This window comes from Artemia franciscana, chromosome 19 (assembly GCF_032884065.1).
Source record: "Artemia franciscana chromosome 19, ASM3288406v1, whole genome shotgun sequence".
Lineage (NCBI taxonomy): Eukaryota > Metazoa > Arthropoda > Branchiopoda > Anostraca > Artemiidae > Artemia > Artemia franciscana.
Window position 1 is genome coordinate 17,374,922 of NC_088881.1, and position 21,598 is coordinate 17,396,519.

At 34.3% G+C, this 21,598-nt stretch overlaps 1 protein-coding gene across 1 annotated transcript in view; it reads right to left on the reverse strand.

The window, feature by feature from the left end:
• Positions 1-21,598, reverse strand: part of LOC136039357 (transcription factor p65-like) — a 79,370-nt gene that overhangs the window by 50,160 nt on the left and 7,612 nt on the right. Inside the window, exons 2-3 of the mRNA XM_065723017.1 lie at positions 17,066-17,229; positions 5,665-5,809 (exon numbers count right to left, since the gene is read on the reverse strand). Of these exons, the coding sequence (XP_065579089.1) occupies positions 5,665-5,809; positions 17,066-17,229 (309 nt within the window). The remainder of the gene's footprint in view (positions 1-5,664; positions 5,810-17,065; positions 17,230-21,598) is intronic.

Genomic DNA, 21,598 nt, shown 5'->3' on the forward strand with positions numbered 1-21,598 from the left:
AAATAAAGGATCATATCAAATATAAAGAGGATAGATATTGATATAAAAAGCCTTAAAAGGAATAAAAATTTAATTGAATGTTCAAGTCAAACCTGAAACAAACAACAATTACTGCAAACATGTTTTTGGCTTATACCCCCTTTCCCCTCCCCTAATCGTAATAGTTGTAAAGCCTATTTCGCCATTTCCGTCAATTTTCCGAAACATCGAGGTAAAAGGAACTATGACTGAAAAAACTAATAAGAATAAACTAAGTATTTAATATATAATTGTATTAAATCCTGAAAATATCAGCAATTTAAGATTCATTTCACTGTAATCTTTTTTTATTTTTCAATGTCATAAATTTTAAAACAAATTTTATAAATATTTTTGTTCAGTAAATTGTAAATAACGCAACAGGCTGTAGAAATTTTACGGTTAGAGGAGGGGACAGTAGTCGAACTCCGGGTTGCAGAAGTTTCTGTTTGTTTCAAGTTGGACTCGAATGTTCAATTAGATACTACTACTACTAACAACTCACCGCAGGAATAAGCCTCCTGAGGCCAACACAGCTAAGCACACTCCTCCTCCATTCCAATTAAACCATCCGTCTTAGCACCCTCCCAAGAAGTTTCTCTTTTCCCTAAAATCTTTCTTTATGATAAAATCCCACCGCAGATGAGGACGACCTGCTTTCTATTTAGCCCTAGACGGTTGGCCGAAAAGGACAATCTTCGGCAGAACATGCCCTAGCAATTTCAACGTTTCTTTCATTATAGCCCTAGAAAGCAGGATTGAACCACATTTTTCGTACAACCTACTGTTTGAAATAATGTCTGTCAGCCAGGTGCCCCCAATAGTCCGTAGGCGCTATCTCTGAAAAACATCGAGTAAATTTTGATCCACCTTTCGGAGCGCCCATGCTTCAGAGCCATATTTAACCACTGTACCTTCCAATATTCTAATCTTAGCTTGTTCAACTTAGTTTTTTATTAATTCTTTGATAGTAATTTTCTAGTCATTTTGAGTTTAAATTATTTCTGCAGGTCTGAAGTTTAATATGAAGATTCTAAATTTCCTTCGAAGAACTGCTTTGTCGGAACTTGATAAAAATCAATTTCTCTTCGATTTTGACTGCCGAAGTTTTTTATTTACTAATGTAAGGACCATCTTTGACTTGTTTTCAACTCCTTTGACTTAAGGATTCAAGAACCCGATTCAAATTTATTAAGACTAATTAGGGATTTTTGATTTGTTTCAACATCCTCTTCAATATTCCCTGAAAGTTTCAACTAAATGTCATTAGCCGTTTCTGAGATACTGCTAATTTGCCCTCTTAATTACCTAGATCAGGGGTCTCCAAACTATGGCCCGCGGGCCATATCTGGCCCGCCACATAATTTCATCCGGCCCGCCAAACAAATCCCCGTGTGGTGGCCTTGAAAAAAAAAATTATCATTCGAATGGCATCGTAGAATTATTCAAAGCCTGAGCTGTTGACTGATGGCGCTCAGGCGGCTCAGCCCGAGTCAGTTTCCCTCTCTCGATTTTGTGAATCACAGATAGTAGTACTGGTAGGTATGTGTTGTGCATTACAACCAATCAGCTGTGTATAACTGTATATTGTAGGCATGAAGGGCGAGTGGGGCTTCACTGTATTCTGCGTGGTTATGTGAGATAGAGCGTGGGGTTTAGTGAACTGAGGTGTTGATAGGGTTTGATCGCTGATGACGTGTTGCGACCAGTCTTGTCATCGGCTGCATGGTGTGTGGTTAGGGTGCTTTCGCACTACGAGCAGAGCCGAGCGGAATGGAGCTCAGCGGCGCATTTGGGCATTCACATGTAAGCAGAGCGGCGGCCCTCACAACGAACCATTGGCTATGGAGGATTTTGTGTGCTTTTTAACAGCACATACAAGCTGTGTTTCCTGTAGAAATTATTTTATTTATTTTACCGTTATGTTTTCAGATACGGAAAATAAAAAGAAAAGAAAAGTAGACAGTGAGTGTCGTCAGTTCAATGACGGAACGAAAATAAAGTACTTTTTTGTGAAACCAAATGATAAAGCTTTATGCCTCATGTGTAGAGGCAGTGTTGCTGTTCTGAAGGAATACAATATTCGTCGGCACTATGAATCTAAACATGGCTCAAGTTATTCTCACATCACAGGAGCAGAACGCACTAATAAGTTTAATCATTTCAGCACAGTCTACATTCTCAACAAGCTGTTTTCAGTAAGAAAAAATCTGAAAATGAAACTTCAACTAGAGCCAGTTACAAAGTTGCCTATGTGTTGGCTAAAAAAGGAAAACCTTTCACTGATGTTAGTATCATAAAAGAGTAAATAGTGGAAGCAGCAGGAGAGGTATGTCCATAAAAAGTAAACCCCTTCAAAATGACAAGTCTTGGGTCAAATACTGTTGCTCGTAGAATTGAAGATTTAGGAGCCGACATAAGTCGGCAAATAAAAGGAAAAAACAAAAAGCTTTTGCTGGTATTCTCTTGCTTTGGATGAATCAACTGATGTGTGTGATACCTCTCAGCTCTTAGCATTCATTCGTGGTGTTGATAGTGAATTTAATGTGACCCAAGAATTAGCATCAGTTCACAGCATGCATAGCACAGCAACTGGAAAAGACATTTTCAATGAAGTAAGTAAAACTATAACAGAATATAACCTGGAATGGAAACAAGTGCAGTGTGTGACAATTGATGGAGGAAAGAATATGTCTGGGACAAAACGGGGTTTGGTTGGGTGAATTACAACTGCTTGCGAGGCTGTAGGATTCTCAAAATCCATTTTTCTGCATTGCCTTATCCATCAACAAGCATTGTGCCAAAAATATGTTGATATGTCTTGTGTCATGAAACCTGTTGTTTCTGTGGTTAATTTCATTAGATCTCATGCACTCTACCATCGCCAGTTCCGTGATTTCTTGAAAGAAATTCATTCGGAGTTTGTTGACTTGCCTCATTATACAGCAGTTCGATGGCTTAGTTGTGGAAAGATTTTGCAGCATTTCTTTGAGCTCAGATCACAAATTGATTTATTTCTCACAGAGAAAAATAAGCCTCAGCCATTATTTTCAGATTATGAATAGATTTGGATATTGGCATTTTTTGCAGATATGACAGGTCATATGAATCACTTGAATCTGAAATTGCAAGGTAAAACAAATTTGATCAGTGACTACTTTATTCATGTCAAGGCATTCAGAGCAAAGCTTACGCTACTAGAAAGCCAGGTGAAAGTTAAGAATTTTGCTCATTTTCTATGTTGTGAAAAATTTCATGCAGAAATTAAAGTTGATTCATTTTTCATTTGCAAATGAAATAATTTCAGATTTGAAAAAGCAGTTTCAGGAGCGATTTGCTGACCTTGATGCCAAAGAAAATGAAATCAGGCTCTTTCACAATCCATTTGACCACAATGCTGAAAATCTTCCAGCCCATTTTCAAATGGAAATTATGGATCTCCAGGCAGATGACAGGCTGAAAGATAAGTATAGAGAAGGAAATCTGATTGAGTTTTACAAATGTCTGCAGCCAGATCAGTTTCCAAATTTGATAAATTTTACTTGTAGTTTTTTGTCCATTTTTGGTACATTATACTCGTGTGAACAAACGTTTTCCAAAATGAAGTATGTGAAATCTAACTATCGAGCTAATTTGTCTGATGCTCATTTGAAGTCTATTCTTACAATTGGCTCATCTAATCTGGGACCTGATTTTAATGAAATTTTAAAGTCAGAACGACAGTATCATTCGTCACACTAATTTTGTTGCATAACCCTATAGGCAGGAGTCTATTTAGTTTACCCTGATTTTTTCCAACTAGATATGTTTTAATTTTTTTTAGGTTTTTACTCTAATATTTGAGGAAATTAAATTACTGGCACTGATTTGTTTTTTTTTTCTCATCATTTCTCCCTTTGGCCCGCATAAGTATGGGGAACATATAATATGGCCCTTACATTGAAAAGTTTGGAGGCCCCTGACCTAGATGCACACAGTGTCTCTTAATCAGATTCACTTCAATATTCACTTTATATATATTTATTTATATATATATATATATATATATATATATATATATATATATATATATATATATATATATATATATATATATATATATATATATATATATATCTTCTATATATATAAAAATAAGTTGTCTGTCTGTCTGTGGATCAGGTGACGTCATGTTTCTGTGTTGACTGACGTCATGAAATTAGTTGTCGTCCTTTTTGCTTTGACGGTGACGTCATTAATGGTATTTAAGACATGCGTTCACGGAAAAATGTTTAATTGTAAAATGACTGAAGAACCTACAATGGCAACAGCCGAGGAAGCTGCTCAAAGAGTCTATGCCAAAAAACTTGCTGCTGATAGAGAAAGTAAGAAAAGAAAGCGTGCCGAGGAATCACAAGAACAGCAAGAAAATAGGCTTGCGGCTAAAGAACGCAAAACCGCGCAGTTAGATGAAAATCCACTTGGAAAGCGAGAGTCAAAAAAATATATCAAAACTGAAAATGATAGCGATGATGATTGGGTTTGGGATTTTGACTTGGATAAGGTCATCAATGCCTACCAGATTTAAGATAAAAAACAAAGGTTCGGCGATATGTACTTCATAGTGACGCTGAAAAATAAAGAAGAAAAAAAACTGAAAAAATGTAAAAAAAAAAAAAAAAAAAAAGAAAAAACACTCAAAGATAAATTACAGACCGGGACACAAATGACGACCGACACAGAGGAAATATAAATGACGACCAGGAACCTCAAAGAAAAATTACAGACTGGGACACCCGGACACAAATCACGACCGGGAATATAAATGACGACCGGGACGCAGGGACACAACTACAACGGGGACGCCGGGGGCACAGGCGGGATATATAATTGACGACTGAGACACAGGGATTGTTTGAATAGAAATTACAGACCGGGACACCGGGACACAAATGACGACCGGGACACTGGGACACAGGGAATATAAATGACGACCGGGACACTCAAAGAGAAAATACAAACTGGGACACCAGGACACAAATGACGACCGGGACACAGGGAATATAAATGCTATTTATATGCACAGACAATGGGACAGCGAAGAATGTTGTATATTCGCATGTTTTACGTAGTTAAAAATATATATTTATATCCATCTCTATTCACAGGTGGGACACAGGGACACAGCTACAATGGCGCGTAACTAATATGGCGCGTAACGACTTACGCACGCGGGGGGGCTTGGGGGGGCGCGAAGCGCCCCACCAACTAGGTGTTGGGGTGGCGCGAAGCGCCACCCCAACAGCTAGTATATATATATATTTGTATATACTATCCTTATAAACGAGCAATAATTGTATATGTATTTATATATTTATGTATTTTTTCTCTAAAACGGCTCCATATTTTTCTTTGGGGGTGGAGTGTGGGTGTCTTGGGATATTCTCGCGTAAAAAAGCGATCTAGATAGGTCAGAAATCTGAAAAATTCATAAGAACCTTAATTTTGGCTTTTACAAATAACATATATATATATATATATATATATATATATATATATATATATATATATATATATATATATATATATATATATATATATATATATATATGTGTTTGTGTGTGTGTGTGTATGTGTGTAAGTTTGTGTGTGCAAGTTTCCAAATACCTCCGCCATCTCTTCTTCAGCTAATTGATTGCCATTGTGGAATTCACCAAGCCGCTTAGCCTGGAGCTTCATCTTAACTAAGCGATTCAAAACAACATCACGAACTTGCTTTTTTCCACAATGTATAATTGCAATCCCTTGAAATCTGGAATGAAAAAATAGTAAAGTTTCAGGCTAAAATTAGCAATTCTTTTAAGTTATAAAAAGAATAAACATCCTCCAGGTCCGTTAATGACACATAGGGCGCTGAATCGACATTTTAATTCCTGGCTCTTTCTTACAAGGACGGTAGCAAGCCTCTTTCCTAGACTTAAGTCACCTGAGATCTATCCACTGAGATCTAAACCACTGTTCTACCACATGATAATTTTTGGATTATTCTAAATTTAAGATTAATTTAGTAAAACGCAAACAGATACAACCGTGTAATTAAATTTAAAAAACTTAAATGGTAGACTCTAGGTTCAAAGAAAAGTTACTAAAAGTTACTGAAAACTAGCTTTTTCACTCCAGCTGACGTTATAGAAGTAAATGGAACTACAGAAAAGTAACTTTGAATTTATTTTTTCAGTAACTTGTACTTAGGATAGGTAACAAACATCTTGTAAGTGAAGTAAATCTACATATTTATTACCATCACACTCAGGCTGAAACATATTTAAAAAGAAACAACTAGAGTGAGAGTAAGACGGGTTCAATAGGAACCAATGAATTTATGCCCTATTAAGCCCAGTACACCCTTAGTTACTTCATAACCGTTCATAGTGGAAATCAACTTTGTGCAGCTTGTGTATTTAATGCTAAATTCTTACGGCTTACAACCTGGAATACACTCAAAAATAGATAGACCAGAAACCACTTCTTCTTTTTCTTATTTGGTTATTTGGAGGTAGTAATTCGTAATATACATAAAATTCCAGATCTAGCAGAGATCTAAGCACAGATCAATCTCACCGTGCTACCACAGGTTTGTCCTGGAAGGGCACTGGATTAGCTAATAAATGATTTCTATCCATGGAAAGCTAAAACAAAAAACTTTGAGATAAATTCTCGATGCCTTTGGGATCTTCCTCATCCCTTGCATTTTACGCTAAAGCCTTGAAGTTCTTTGCAAAATACTTCTCGTTCAAATTAAATTACCCTTGTGCCTCAGTACTCGTTCTTGAGGAATGCGACAAAAAGACAAACTTTACCGTAAACCACGAGGGACGAGGAAGGGGTTGGCCCCCTCACATACGGATTAATTCCTGTTTCCTTTCCAATTTTAATGTTGATCCCTTCTTTCAGTCGAAAAAATTTGTTCGTATCCAAATTCAGACCACTTTACAATTTGTGTCAGGTAATCTCTCCCTTCACCCGCTCAAAATCTCCCCTGGAAAATTCTCCCCGGAAACTTTTTCCCCGAAGAAGATTCTCCCCGTGGAAAATCGTCCTCCGCCAAAAATTCCCCACCGAAAAATTTCTGGAAAAACTTTCTGCGTAGCAAATGGGCCCTTTTACACAATTAAATAAAAAAAAGTTATTTAAACTGCAAGTAAGGAGCAAAATTAAAACTTAAAACGATCAGAAATTATTCCGTATATGAAAGGGGTTGTTGCCTCCTCAAAAGTTTGACTCTTTTTCATAACTCTGCTTTTTAAAACAGTAAAGACTTTAGCGTAAAGAGCGAGGCGTTAAGAAGGGGACAACCTCTTTCATATACTGAATAATTTCTGTTCGTTTCAAGTTTTAATATCGCTCTTTACTTGCAGTTAAAAAAACCTGTTTTTATTTAATTTCTGAACATTTTTAAATTAGTGCATGTTTTGATTTTGGCTCACCGCACAAGAATAATTAAAAGAAATTTGCAATTTTTTTGGATAAATGGCTTTCTCATAGTTTTGATCGGACGATTTTGATAAGAAAAAAGGGGGTGAGGGAGGAGGCTTTGCTGCCCTCTAATACTTTTTTTTAATCGTTCATCAATGAAAAACTGTGTCTTCAAGGGTTACGATTTTTTCAAATTATCTTTTATTAATAAATATTTTTAAGTTCATGTTCGTCAGGCCTTAGAAAGGGACAGAAAAGTAATTTGAACTTTGTAGGGAAACTTGATATGCGATTTATAGTATATTCCACTGTGATGGAATATATTAAAATAGGGCAAGGATACCTAGAGGAAACCGAAAGTGTAATAAAAACGGATCAATTTGTAATGTTCCGAAAAATAATCCAGTTTCTTTAGAGTAGAACCCTAGTCCTTTTTTATAATTTTTGCAAGCCTTAAAGTGGAATCCGCTTTAAAGTGAAAACTTATCATGACTATTAATTTTATTGTACTATAAGCTATGTATTTTAAGCTTTTCGGCTACTTTCCTCTCGGTTCTATAAGATTTAAAGCTAGAATAAATACCAACAAATCTTTTTCTATCAGTTGCACACAGACCTGAAATTTCAATTATTTCAGGTGCTTACCCTTTGGATCTCCAGTTTTGTTCTGGTCTTCACCATGAAAATAAAATTAGAGACAAAAGCAGAAATACAGGTTGCTGTAATTGCTTGGTTCTCCTACGGCGAAGGCACTGATTGTAATAAGTGTGCCTGTCAGCTTCAAAATTTCACCAAATCCAGCGTACAATTTGAAACCAGTCTTCTGCTTAAATGCTCATTGATCTTTAGAGCAAAAAAAAATATTTCGATCTCGATAATTTTTGGGGCAACTGAGATAAAGGCTTGAAAAAAAAGCTTTGTTTTGAGGCAAAACAACCCAAACATTAAACGCAAAAAACAAAATCGTAAAAAGGGCAAGTCTTCTAGAGAGATATCGCGCTACTTGAGGGTCATACTCACACGTGGTTTTGTTGCATGAACTAATTTCGCCTACCGGGTTAGTAAAAGTGAAGGGACATCTAAAATGACAAATTTAATAAGATAAAATAGTAATACTCCTTGGAACATCGAGGTTGCGCAAGTTTGTGTCACTTGGGCTAGTGGAAATTATTTATGGCTATTGAATCAAAAAGTTCGTGGTAACGAACTGCAGTAAGGAGCGACCCAGCTCAATAGTAACCAAAACTCTAAAAAATGGAATTTCGATACCAATAGCCACATCGAAAGAATCGCATTATAATGCTGATTTTAAATATGTAAGTTTCATCAAGTTTAGTCTTACCCATCGAAAGTTACGAGCCTGAGAATATTTGCCTTATTATCGAAAATAGGGAGAAACAACCCTTAAAAGTCGTAGAACCTTAACGAAAATCACACTATCAGATTCAGAGTATCAGAGAACCCTATTGTAGAAGTTGCAAGCTCCTATCTACTAAAATGTGGAATTTTGAATTTTTTTCCAGAAGGTAGATCACGGATGCGTGTTAATTTATTTGTTTTTGTTTTTTTTTCCAGGGGCGATCGTATCGACTCAGTTGTCCTAGAATATCGCAAGAAGGTTCATTCTAACAGAATTTGAAAGTTCTACCGCCCTTTTTAAGTGACCAAAAAACTTTGAGAGCACCTAGGCCCCCTCCCACGCTAATTGTTTTCCCGAAGTCACCGGATCAAAATTCTTAGATAGCCATTTTATTCTTCTTAGTCGAAAAACCTTACCTTATAACTATGTTTATGGGGCCGACTTAATCCTCCACAGTCCCCGTGGGAGGGGCTACAAGTTACAAACTTTGACCAGTGCTTACATATAGTAATGGTTATTTGGAAGTGTACGGACGTTTTCAGGGGGATTTTTTGGTTGGGGGGGGTGGAGAAGAGGGGATATGTTGGGGGAACTTTCCTTTGAGGAATTTATAATGGGGGAAGAGAATTTCCATGAAGGGAGCGCAGGATTTTCTAGCATTATTAAAAAAAAAAACAATGAAATAATAAAAATGAAAAAGTATTTTCAACTGAAAGTAAGGAGCAGAATTAAAATTTAAAACGAACAGAAATTATTACGCAAATGATGGGCTCACCTCCTCCTAGTACCTAGCTCTTTACGCTAAAGTATTTTTAGTAATTTCAACTATTTATTCTACGGCTTTTGGGATTCAGAGGTTATTCTTAAGAAATTGGGACAAAATTTGAGCTTTAGCGTAAAGAGTGAGGTACTGACAAGGGGGTGAACTCCCTCATATACGTAATGAAAACATGAGAATACAGAAGTTCGTTACGTAAGCTAATTTATAAGTTACGTATATCTTTTACAAATAAAAACATTCGTAAAAAATTAAAAGTTCTAGTTGCCTTTCAAAGTAACCAAAAAATCGGAGGGCAACTAGGCCTCCTCCCCCGCTTCTTTTTCTCAAAATCATTAGATCAAAACTATGAGACATCCATCTAGCCAAAAAAATAAATATGCGAATTTTGTTTTAATTATTTATCTGCGGAGAGCCAAAATCAAAACATGCACTGATTCAAAAACGTTCAGAAATTAAATAAAAAAACAAGTTTTTTAACGAATAGTAAGGAGCGACATTAAAACTTAAAACGAACATAAATTACTTCGTATGTGAAAGGGGCTGTTTCCTCATCAACGCCCCGCTCTTTACGCTAAAGTTTTTTGCTGTTTTAAAAAGTAGAGTTAAGAGAAAGAGTCAAATTTTAGCGTAAAGAGCGGGGCGTTCAAGAGGAAGCGGCCCCTTTCACATACGAAGTAATTTTTGTTCGTTTTAAGTTTTAATGTCGCTCCTTACTTTCTGTTAAAAAAAAACTTGTCTTTTTTTACTTAATTTTATACAAAATCAGCCCAATTGGGCGAGGTGTTATATATATATGTTATATATATATATATATATATATATATATATATATATATATATATATATATATATATATATATATATATATATATATATATATATATATATATATATATATATATATATATATATATATATATATATATATATATATATATATCATGAAAAGAGAAATCACCAATGCAACAGCACAAACACATAAAAAAAAGAGACAGAAGGAGAAAAGGAAGACTGTTTTCCTAAATTAGTGATTAATATATACCAGCACTTGAATGAGGCCTTAACCCTACTCATCCATACAATCACATAGGTCAAACAGCATAGCCAAACACAATCAACCATAAGGAATAATCCATGGACAGCCAGTCATGTCGTCAATAAGTAAAAGTCGTCATTTATCAAACAATAGAAAAAATAATAAAGACAAATAATTCAGAGGCAACAACCCAACACAAGGGCTTATCAGGAGAATACACTGGCCTATAGGGTTTCTCCACTTTAAATTCTCTACCCAGCCAAGTGTTGTGGCTACCACAGAATATCCATGGCATCCCCGTGTCAGGTATCACCCCCAAAATACATGCTTATGAAAAAAAAACTGCAAATGTAAAACAACCAAGTAACACCAAAACAAGCTTATCCTGTTAATATATCCCTCTTTTTAGCAACAATAGGTAAACTAAATATGATAAAATTTACCAAGTCATAAATATTAACACATTGCAAAAAAAAATAATTAATTAACTAAACAATTATAGAATTCATCTTTACCATGTGGCTATTGTTTAAAAAAAAAATCCGCTCTATTAGAAACACAATTCAAAATAAATGGCGCTGCATCATCATTTGTCGAACCTCCGAAATTAGTTCAAAAATTCTTTAAGTATTTCCAGATAGTTCTTTTGATATTTATTTAAAAGTTCGTTATAATAAAAACTAAATTTTTTAAATTGCCAAGTTAATTTATTTGCAGAAAAACCTCTTGATATCAATTTTTGGCTTAAGATTTTACATCTATAAAAATCAATATAATTACAACAAATCCTTGCATAACGAACTCACTGTGAGAAAAACGCAGAATATATGATATTTGAGTGTATATTACTTTCAGGGAATGGGAAACTAATCACTTCAAAATCAAAATCATCCCTTTTATTATACATTTTAAAACTTAATTTATTATTATCACAAATATTAACATTTAAATCTAAGAAATGATCTTCATGACCAGCGCCATGACTAGGTTCAAGAGTAAGCTCTGATGGATATATATTTTTAGAAATATCAATGAAATCCTTACAACTTAAGACCAAAATATCATCTAAATATCTTTTATTATTTGACAAAACATGTTTTAAATTATTTGGATTATTCTTATCCATCATATATTTATATTCTAGTTGACTTAAAAACAAGTCAGCTATAAATGGGCTGACATACCCCCCATGGGAATTCCCACGATTTGCTTGTACAAATCATCACCAAATCTTATATAAGTATTGTATAAAATAAATTCTAATAACTCAGAAATCATATCCAAGCTGTAACATCTCAAGTTAGCTGTGGTATTAAAGCAGTTTGTCCATATAGCTTTTTTATTATAAGTGTCTATTTTTAAGAACCTTTTACTAGATAAGAGGAAAGATTTCTTGATAACTGTTTTTAAATTATCTAACACTACATTAAGTGATAAATTAGTATACATTGTTGCAAAATCAAAAGACTCAATTCTTTTAGCTGAAACCATTGTTAAAGACTCTATCACTTGCAGTGAATTATTAACACTCCAATATGGATTAAAATTCGAAAACTTTTTAATACCAGAACAATAGGTTTTAAGTTTATTTACAATTTCCTTTAAAATTAAAGAGAGGTCAGTAGCAGCAATGCGGGTTGGACATTTAGCTGCTCCAGCAATAAACCGTGGTTTAGGGGGATTTTTATGAAATTTTACAGTCCAATATAGGAAAGGGAACTTTTTATCATTGTCATTTATTTTAATATTAAAATTTTTAAAAAGTATTTCTTCAGTCTTTTCAATTAAATTCTCGTCCTCTAAATTTACCTTATCGTAAACATTAGTTGTGCATAACTCCCTTTTTAAGATATCACAATACAGCTTCTGACAAATTATGGCAAAATTATTATTAGCTTTATCCACTGGCACAATTACAAATTCAATCTGTAGATTAGCAATTGCTTGTTTAATCTTCGCATTATAAAATAATGGTTTAGTGTTACTATTTTTTAAATTAGAATATATTTTATTTCTTATTCTACTAATAATTAAATTCTTCCAACTTTGAAAACTCTCTTTACTTTTATTCTCTTTCTTACACCACTTATCAATAAATAAATCAAAATCATCTTCCAGGCCATCAAGAACACTCGATGGTTTCAGATGATGAGAAAGACGGAAATTAGCCCCTTTATTCATTATAATTTGAAGATCATCTTGCTTTATCATTGACAAGTCCCCTGTTATAACATGTTTGTAAGTAGGATTTACAAATGGGCTAAGTTGCTTACAATTACAAACTGGTTTCCAATTTATATCACTATCTAATCTTTTAAGTATTAAATTATAATTAAAAATAATTTGCCCAATAGTTTTTGAAAATTTATAAGTTAAAACTGGACTATCATTATAATTCAAATTACTAGGAAGGGCCTGTTTCACATGTCGCTGATTTAAAATTTCTGGTAAATTAATATCTTCAACCTGCTTACAACTAAAGTTAATAGGTAAATATAATCTGTTATCCTTATTACTAATCTTATCAAACTTTTTCTTTTTTGAAATAAATTTCGTTTTAGTTAGAATGCAAATTGTATCACATATTACTTTAAAATTATATTCAAGAGCTGTATTATTCTTAACAATACAGAAAACTTTGATTAAATTCCTCTTGGATAAATTATTTAAACATTTTATTACAGAAATCATACCCCTAGATTCAAGTAGCTGACGTAGATCTATAGAAAGCATATGTAAATCTAATTCATTTTTTCTATTATTTTTCCTATGTCCTCTCGATCGTTTTTTACGTTTAGTAGGACAAGTAAAAGAAGGACGGTCCATAAAACCATCAATACATTTAATAACAACCTGAGACATGTCACCATATTTTGTTACACGATCATTTAGTCCAAAAGGATAAGCTGTACCAAGAGTATGGATCCAGAAATCCTCCTGTTTACGTAGTCTATTATTCTTCTCTTCTTTATTTAAATTCTCTAACTCTAAATTTTCTAAAATTGTGACAGTTATATCTGATATGGAACATTTACCGTTATTACAATGTTGAACTAGATAGATATTATATCACATATTCGGCATTTTCCTCACAGTTACTGATATGCAAGGATAGCTATGCAAGGATTTGTAGTAATTATATTGATTTCAAAAATAGATGTAAAATGTTAAGCCAAAAATTGATTTTAAGAGGTTTTTCTGCAAATAGATTAACTTGGCAATTTAAAAAATTTAGTTTTCATTATAACGAACTTTTAAATAAATACCAAAAGAATTATCTTGAAATACTTAGCGAAATCTTTGGTTAATTTTGATTTTCCTTGTTACTGAGTTTGGCGTGTCCCTAATTTTTGATAGTGGATTTCCAGGGGATTTTGCATATATTGTCATTTCAAATGGCCTTATTTTACATTCATTTTGCATATATTGTTTTTAATTATAGCTGCTTCATTGCTTGGAGCTTCTATAAAATGTAGAACGCCGACTTTTGCCCCGACTTGTCTTTTGTCATTACGAAATACGTATCGCTGAACCTTTGTTGTTTTAACAAGGGCATGGTAAGCAATGAAGACCTTATCCATGTTAATTACCCAAACCCAATCATCATAACTATAATTTTCAATTTTTACACGTTTTGATTTTCACGTTTCACTCCATTTTAACGGAAGCTGATGCAGTATCGGGTTCTTGGCTGACGACCTTATACACTCCAACGTCCTTATTTATAGCTGTTTCATCACTTGGAACTTTTATGAAACGTTGACTTGACTTGACTTTATTAAACAAGAAACTATATACATACATAAATCTTATACAAAGGAGACAGGGAGGCAACTCGTTTTGTCTCCTTTAACAATAGAGAGAGAGAAAAGAAGAAGGAATTACACCTCAATAGCTCACACGGAGTACATAAAAAAGAGAGAAAGAGAGAGAGAGAGAGAGAGAGAGAGAGAGAAGAAGCGGAAAAAAAATCGACTCGTAGACACGGATGGGACTTATAAACTAACACCGACTTTTGCCCCGGATTGTCTTTTGTCATTATGAAATGCATATCGCCAAATATTTTATTTTATAACGAAGGCATGTAAGTATTAATGACCTTATCCATGTCGAAATCCCAAACCTAATCATCGTGACTATCATTTCAATTTTGACCCGTTTTGATTCTCGCTGTCCCTTATCTTCTAACCCATTTTTCTTTCTTCTGTATTTTGGATTCTTATTACTTCAGAAAATATGCCGATGTCCTTTGCTTCAGCTGCCTTTATTGGTCTAGTTTTACATGATGGTCCAGGTTGTAGATTTGTTGATTGTTCACAAAAACTTCTTTTTCGAGAAGTTTTCCAACGAATTCTCATTGATAAAACTTGTAAATTTTTGTATTTTGGGTCTACCTCTAGATAAGTTTTTCCTTTTGATATGTCTTTTCATCCGACAGTCTTTTCAAATATATTTGATTTCTGAAGCGCTTCTGATTTCTAACACCGATTGTCTACTAAGCTTCATACTTCTAGTTTTCTTGTTTGAAGGTTTTTGAATTGAACAATTATTTCTCGCTTATAAAGACTGTACATATACTAATTTCAAGTGACCAACTTAAATTCTAAAAAATCATATGCAAGAACAAAGCATGAAACACAAACAAGAAAGAAATTTTGGGAATAAGAAAAGTTGAAAAAAGTTGCTAAGAACAACATTTCAGTTCAATTACAAAGTTGTGAGGACAATAATAAGCGGAACACAACAACGTTTCCAAAAAAATAATTTACAAATAATATACACGTGGTGTATATCGTTCTCTAAGTTGCAAACCATGGTTAGTAGCCCAAGGAAAGCGACGCAAATTCGCACCTAAACATCTATTAAACAAATATTTACGCGAAGTAGTTTATTTAAAATAAATACTGCTATGGACAAACAAAAAATAAAAGAAATTATTGAAAGATAAGTGGACTGAAAAGTAGTGATGTGTTGAAAATGGTGATATATTAATATGTACTTTATTGAGCAATACTTCTCTTTAACATATAAAGAGGTGAGTGCAGTAGCAGTAGTAGTCCAAAGGCTAGTACCGACGGAAAACGATTTTAGTCGGCGAGTTTAAAGAAAATTGTGCCAAAGACTCACTTAATGACTTCAAAAAATCAAAGACAAAGAATTGACAGAACGAAAGAAACACAAATACTTGTTACAACAGTTAAGTATCACATTGAAGATAAAGGGTAAAAAAAATTGACGTACAGGTCAAAATCGATTTATTATCTAGTGACGAAATTAACATTGCAGTTGACGAATGTATATTTACTAAAAGACAATTTCAAAATGAAAAATGACCCAAAGGCCCACTGATATTCGTATTTTAGCTTCCCGTAACCAGAAAGGTTGCCAACCTCTGGTTGATAGCGTAGAAAAAAGTGTTGCCTGTTTGGAAAATTTCCCTATGTGTCACAAAACGTGTATTTTAGTTTAATGAAGCTTCAGTGTAAATCTAACAGGGGATTTTTCTTATATAAAAAACGACCATGTTTCAAGAGCATCAACATGGCTCTAGAGCCAAGGGGCAAGGTCATACGTGAATATATAGAATAAAGGTTTTCATATTGTATTTTAGTAACTTTCTTTATATTTGATCTTTCTTTCTCAGAGAAGTTAGTTCAAATCTTTAACATTGTGAAACCCTTACACACTACATGTCTTGAAGGTATTTGTTCAATCTTTTAGCTTAAATATGCAGTTAGAAACTGTTATGATCCATTCAATAAATTACTCTTGACATTAATTGCATTCAAAAAAATCCCCTTTGATATTAGTACATGTAGAGCAGGTTATACAAGAAAGAGTTTTGGCACGCATAAATGCCATAAATAGGAAATAAGGAATTCAGGTTTTTTTTTACACATGTATACATCCTTTCTACCCTGGTCATCTTTACCAGATCCCTGTAACAATAGAACTAAGCCCGTTAATGTTTTTGTTTTTTGGAAATTTCCAACCCATTTTTTTATTCTTAGAAAACAAATGGCATCAAAGCATGTAATATGGCTCATTTAGCACTTTTTTATTTTATTTCAATTTGACCTTATTTCAGTTCCATATGATCAGGTATTAAAACAATAAACAGAATTGGTAATTTTGTTTTGGCTGGCAAATTATCCCCCTAAAAATAAAGTGAAAAACATATTAGTCGGCATTGGATTACAAGACTTGTAGTTAATGTCTGTCGAAAATGATTAGATTCAAAATATTTTTCAATAGTGACTTAGCAGGCATCAATCAAATCGCTTCAATAAATCAAATACCCATAAAAAAAAAAGGCAAATTAAAACGAAAAAGTCAATACCTTCAGCGTTAATAATCAATACAATAACGTTTGCCTAGTAAAAGCAATATCCCAAAGAGAGAAAAAAGCACTCACGATGCTATATAGCCAGATGCAGCGTTGACAGCTACGTCAATGAAATCAACACATTGTCCATGCCCTTTTTCTGCAGCTAAGGAATGAGGGTGAGGAAACGGATTATCATCATTTGTTGCCAAGCTAACGCGTATTATTGCTTCATGTCCATCGAATCCGTTCAACTGAAATTTTTATAATTGATGAAATATTTGGGTGTTTCTGATTATTTTTGCATAAAAAGTTAAATAAATAAACTTATCTTATCTCAAGCAGTATCTTTTACTCTGTTAAGCATAACATTTGCATTCTCACTATCCTCAACTCTACCGAACGGGCACTATAACAAAAACATTTATTGTAGCTGCTTAGGATGCAACGAATGTTAGCAATGATTGACAGCTTCACAATTCTAAGGTGGCAAATCCCCTCCCCACCTCCAAAAAACAACGACATATGTATTTAAGAGAAGACAGTTGCCAACCTTATATATAAAATTTGGGATTCTTATACAGCGGAGAACACTTACCCTATGGGTTGAGGGATTTTTCGACCATTTTGAACAAGATGGCTAAAATTGCCAGGGACTGGTTACCCATAAACTACTTTTCAATATCCCCTTCAACATGCCCTGAAAGCTTAAAATTAATACACTCAGCTGTTTTTGAAATTTTACAGATGTGCCTTTTTTATTTAACTGCATGCTAGTATATTTTGATTTAGTTTATCATGCCCCTCAACATTCCTCAAAGATTCATCTTAATTTCCTTAGCCTTTTCGAACGCACCAAAATTAAACATCCTTTTTTTCCAATGGTAAATCCCATATGTGAAAAAGGGCAAATTCCATAGCTTACTATCCTTTGCCCTGGAGACTTCTAGGGTTATTTCATCCCCAGAGGCATAGTTAATAGACGTTTTGACCGTTTTGAACGAATTTTTTTTTTGAAAACTTTTATTAGTGATGAAGGAAGGGAGCATCCAAAAATGACGAGGGGGTTGGTTGCCCTCAGATAGCTCTTCAAAATCTTCCTCAACATCCCCTGAAAGTTTCAACTTAATACTTTTAGTCGTTCCTTAGTTGTTCCTGATCTACCCTATTGAAAACCAGCCCACATGGAGTGTGTTTTATTGTGTTCGGCATCCATCTCAAAAGCTGTGGAGGGTTATGTCATCTCCTTAGGCATTGCCTAGGTATTTGATCTATAGACAATTTAAACAAGATGGCTATTTCAAAATTCTTACCGAATACTTTTTGAGGGAGGACAACTAAAAAGGGCATGAGAGAGGGGCAAGCAGTGCCCCAGCTTCTCTTCAAAATCTCCTCAAAATGTCCTGAGTGTTTTACTTAATGCTCTTAGTCGTTCTTTCAGTATTACAAATCCCCCTATTTGACACGCTGGATCACATAGTGCCTTTTGATTTAGTTTAACATACCCCTCAACCTATTCCAAACTTTTACCTTAATACACTTTGTCTTTTTGGATATACCCAAAAGCAAGAATTTCGCTTTTTTGTAATGATAAATCCTTCATTTAAACAATGAGAAAACTGCATAATTTACAATCTTGGCCGAGAAATTCGGGGGTATGGCTACTAGACCCTGGTTTTCATTGCTTTAAAAAGTAGACAGGAGTCAACTTTAGCGTAAAGAGCCAGACACTGAGGAGGGGATATTCCCTTTCATATACGGAATAGTTTTTGTTTGTTTTAGTATTTAATGCTGCTCCTTACTTCGAGTTAATTTTTTTTAATTTAGTTTCTGAATTTTTTTCAACTAACGAAGGTTCAAATTTGGCTTACCGTACATGAAAAATAAAAACGAAATTTGTGTATTAATTTTGGCAGATTTATTCTGTATATGAAGGGTTGCCCCCCTCTTCAACCTTGCTCTTTACAGTAAAGCTGTTAGCACTTTTAAAAAAGCTTCCTATTCTAATGAAATGGCCCCCGTGTTTCAGTTGTCACTCTTAAAAAATTGGGACAGACAGTCAAACCTTACCGTAAAGAACATTGAATTGAGGAGGGGGCAATCCTTCATATAAGAATAATTTCTGTTCGTTTTGAGTTTTAATGTTGCTCCTTACTTTCAGTAAGAAAAACTTGTCTTTTTTATTTTATTTTTGATCGGTTTTAGAATAATGCCCTTAAATCTGGCTCACCCTTCATGAGATATAGCCAGAATTCCCCCCCCAGAAAAATCCTCCGTTGAAATCTCATCTAACGTAAAGGGCACCCTCCCCGATCAAATTCTCCATGCAATTCCATTCTCTCTGAAAATCCCCCCCCCCCCTAAAATTGCTTGCGGACGATCCAGCCTGATAAATTCTCCCTTGCATTATTTCATTTGAAAAAGACTTTAACCTTTAATCGGTTTCTCGATCACTCCAGAGTGCACCCTTCCGTGGTAACTATTTCCCAGAAATCAAAACCCGCGGAAAATAACCCCCGGATAATTCCCCCGGAACATCTCCACATGTAAAATTTGGAAAAGAGATTGTAAGAAAATTAAAAAGAATTTCTTATAGGAATTCTGTCAACCCCCGCCCCCAGTTTAAACTTTTCCCAGGAAAATTCAACCCCCAGAAATGTCCATCCTCGAAGAAGATTATCCGTATAGACATCCACCCCAAGCACCCCCCCCCCAGACGAAAATTGTCTTTAAAATTCCTGATAACTATACGTAAATAAACAATGGGCAAATTTCATAGTTTACAGGCCTCTCCCCAAGTACTGTGAGGGGTCATTTTACACCTAAAGACATAGTTATTTCATCTCTAAACTATGTTCAACAAAATGGTTATCTCAAAATTTTGATCAGGAAAACTTTGGAGAGAAACTGGGCATCAGATGGGGGCCAGTTGCTCTCAAATATTTTTGTTCACTAACAAGGGCCACCAGAACTTTTAATTTCCGTTCGAATGCACCATATCCTGATCTTATAAGGCCATTATTTTAATAAAACAACTCCTAGAAAAAAAAAAACAACAAATCAACACCCATCAGTGATCTGTCTTCTGGCAAAACCTGCAAAATACCACATTTTTGTGTATAGGAGCTCGAAACTTCTACAATAGAGTTCTCCGGTACGGTGAATATGATAACGAGATTTTTATTAAGACTCTTTGGATTTTTAGGGGTTTTCCCCCTATTTCAAAATCGGGCAAATTGTATCAAGCTCGTAGCTTTTGATGGGTACTAAGCTTATTTTTGGTACCTTTTGGTATATCTATTGATTTTATAATTCTATTTTTTAGAGTTTCGGCCACAATTGAGCCACATCGGTCCTTACTTATAATTCGTTAACAGGAACTCTTTGGTAAATAAATCTTAAAACAAGAAAAACTTAAATTGAATGTGCAAACTAAGCTTAAAACTGATAACAATCTTTTACTTTTACAGAATAAATCTTAAATATGCAATCAGAGCAAACAAAGATATATAAAATATTCAGCTTAATTTTATTAGTTCATTCCAAGAGTAAAGCGACAATGACTTAGAATCCTTTATACTTTTACAGTTAGGGCATGGGACAGTAGTAAAACTCTTGTTTGTAGTGAATATTGTTTGTTTTAAGCTTGATCTACTACTACCACTACTACTGCCAAAGACTCACCGCAGCACAACAAGCCGCTTGAAGCCAACACAGCTAAGTTAACTGTATCCTGGTTTAGCAAATTCTCAAAATGTTCTGTCCGTCCCTCTTTAACTCTTTCTTTATTACTAATTGTGGCCCCATTTCTAAATTTAACTGGGACAAGTCCTTATTGAATACTCCCTCTCAACTTATTAACATGTCAGTACAAAATCTTACTATTATGCCGTCTAGCTGCATCTTTTAGATCCTCTGCAATTTTATCCATGGCATCCACTTCACACTTCCTTTGTTCACATTTAATGCTTTCTCCAGTTTCTTTTCATTCTTTTTGTTTTCATGTGATCTATCACTCAAACAATTCTTGTACAAAACCCTTCTCCTCTCTATTAAGGCTGTGATTAAGTGAACTGATGGAACTTGAAAATCCTATGTTGAATTGAAAAATTATTTTTGAAAAGTACTCAAGTATTCATTGGCGGGAGATACCGCTTTTGATATCAGGCCGTAGCTTCTTGAAGATGCTACAAAATGTTTGAAAGGAGTTTGCTCTATTTCCTCTAATTGCTTAGAAATCTTAGAAAATGTCTAGGTCTTTTTCACAAGTGTACTCTATAAAGGATATTGCTTTTGGAACAAAATTGGTACTATCATGAGCAGAAGACAATAACCTGTAAGATGATTGGAACCATTTTTCGATTTATTTTCCTGTTTTCTAACAGTCCCCTAGAATATTTTCAGCTACCTGAAATTTTTACAAGTCGGTTGCCAGAAAGAATCGTTTCAGATCGCCGATAATAACTCCTAGAGACTAAAATGACAAGCTGGTATAATCAGCTGCTTGTTAATGGAGTGTGAAATTTTCATAAATTATTTCAATGCAATGAAGAAACCTAGAAATGAGAAATAGTCAGGAGCCTTCAGTAAAGTTGTGCACACAAAGCCAAAATCATGGGGAAA